Consider the following 1,838-nt stretch of genomic DNA (forward strand, 5'->3'; position numbering starts at 1 on the left):
GCTTATATATTTTATTGTTTTTTATCTTTCTATTGTCTACTTCATGTTTTTATTGTGTTATTTATTGTGTTTTATCTTCTTGTGCAGCACTTTGGAAACCTTGTGTTTGCTAAAAATCGTGCTATATAAATATAGTGGATTGGACTGGATAGGATAGAGGTTAACCAAAAAAGCTTTGAGTTAAAAAAATAAATATATTAAACTGTACTGTAACTGTACATTACAAATGTAAACAAAGTAGATTTTTTTTATTTATTAACAAATGTTCAAATATTACACAGTAAATTTCTTTGAATCTGAAAATGTGTTCAAATAATGACAAAAAAAGTCAAACATGTTGTCTGATCCCACAAATCTTTAGATTTTTCCCACACATTAACAATATATTACAGTATGTTCACAGAGGTAAGTGAAGTGTTCCCAGCTTTTATCAAGGCTTCTGGTATCAGAACTGATCGAAACAAACCTCAGCCTCTTTCATTTACTGACTGGACAACAAATGCTGTTTACTATATCAAATAAAGTGTCAGGGTGTATCTGACCAGACCTGTGTCAGACTGAAGCCGCCATCAAACACATTATCTCAGCATTATTGGCTGAACCAGGCGGGTCTCTTCCTGGATCTCTCCACGATCCTCTTGTCTTTGTCCTGCTCGCTTGGTGTCTCGCCCTCATACAGGACAACAGTCTCCACAGTCGGGGCCCTCAGCGGCCCACCTTCCATTTCTTTTATCTGTTGACGAATCAGAGCGGTCTCCCTGCACACCTTAGCGTAACAGAAGCCACACATGACATGTTTCTGCTTCAAGTGGCCACACTCTGGACACGGCTCAATGTTGTTCTGAAGGAGGGAGACAGAGAGTGAAGACTGTGTGTCAAACAATGGAATAATGACACTGTTTCTAAATCACTTTTAACATAGCAACTTCTATTTTCATGTCACTTATTGGCTGATACTGATGTGTGCAATCAGCTAATATCAACCAGTAATATAATATCTTCCACCTACACTGGAGATGTTAACATTTACTCATCTTGGTTCTAGTGCAAGTGGTTATTTCGTTCCTAAAAATGACTGTAGTCAGATTAGTTTAAAATTGTGTCAGTCAAGTCTTGTACGAGTGTGTGCAGTGTGCATGAGTCACATTAATATTGTTTCAAGTGAGCCTCTAATCGTTTAATAGAAAAATACATCATAAAACAACACCATGACTAAATAACAATAAGAGAGTTTCAGTCTGATGGTGAGCTCTCATCTTTCTGTCATCACTACCATACTGTTAATAATCAAAGTGAAGCTCTGAGGCTTTACATTCGTAATATCTGTTATGATATAAGATTTCAGCATTGAGGTATTGTCACAATCCATTCCTCTGCTGCTCTGCCAGTAATTTTCCACTCTCCTCGCCTCTGCTCATTCTCCCTGCCAGTCACTCCCCTCTCATCAGCCAACTCTGTTCACCTGTGCACTCAGGTGCTCCTCATCAGTATCTAGCCACTATTTAAGCAACACCAGTCCAGCGTTATGTCACCAAATTGCCTTTGTACCATGCAGAACTTTCCAGCACTCTTCTTCGGCTTGATTTCCCAGTTCCAACGCTGCTTGTTCCTGACCCGGACTCTTTGTCTCTACTCCGGTTAACCTGACTGCTTTCTGTCCCCAACTCCGAACCCAGCCTGTGAGTTTCCTGGTGTTATTTCGTCTGTATCTGTTTGGCGTCTTGCCAATCCGACTTCTACGTGGGAGATTACTCATCAGCCGCCTTCGGAGCTTGTGCTTAGGGCTTCTGAACTGCAGCTCCGTCTAAAGACTTTTGAAGAGACTGTTCCTGCTTAAT

General features: G+C 40.2%; 1 protein-coding gene across 1 annotated transcript in view; it reads right to left on the bottom strand.

Moving 5' to 3' along the window:
- Positions 1-335: 335 nt before the first annotated feature.
- mrpl32 (mitochondrial ribosomal protein L32) overlaps positions 336-1,838 on the bottom strand; it is a 5,306-nt gene continuing 3,803 nt past the window's right edge. The window contains exon 3 of the mRNA XM_010742310.3: positions 336-841. Coding sequence (XP_010740612.2) covers positions 590-841 — 252 coding nt within the window. The 3' untranslated portion in view covers positions 336-589. The remainder of the gene's footprint in view (positions 842-1,838) is intronic.

This window comes from Larimichthys crocea, chromosome XIII (assembly GCF_000972845.2).
Source record: "Larimichthys crocea isolate SSNF chromosome XIII, L_crocea_2.0, whole genome shotgun sequence".
Classification (NCBI taxonomy): domain Eukaryota; kingdom Metazoa; phylum Chordata; class Actinopteri; family Sciaenidae; genus Larimichthys; species Larimichthys crocea.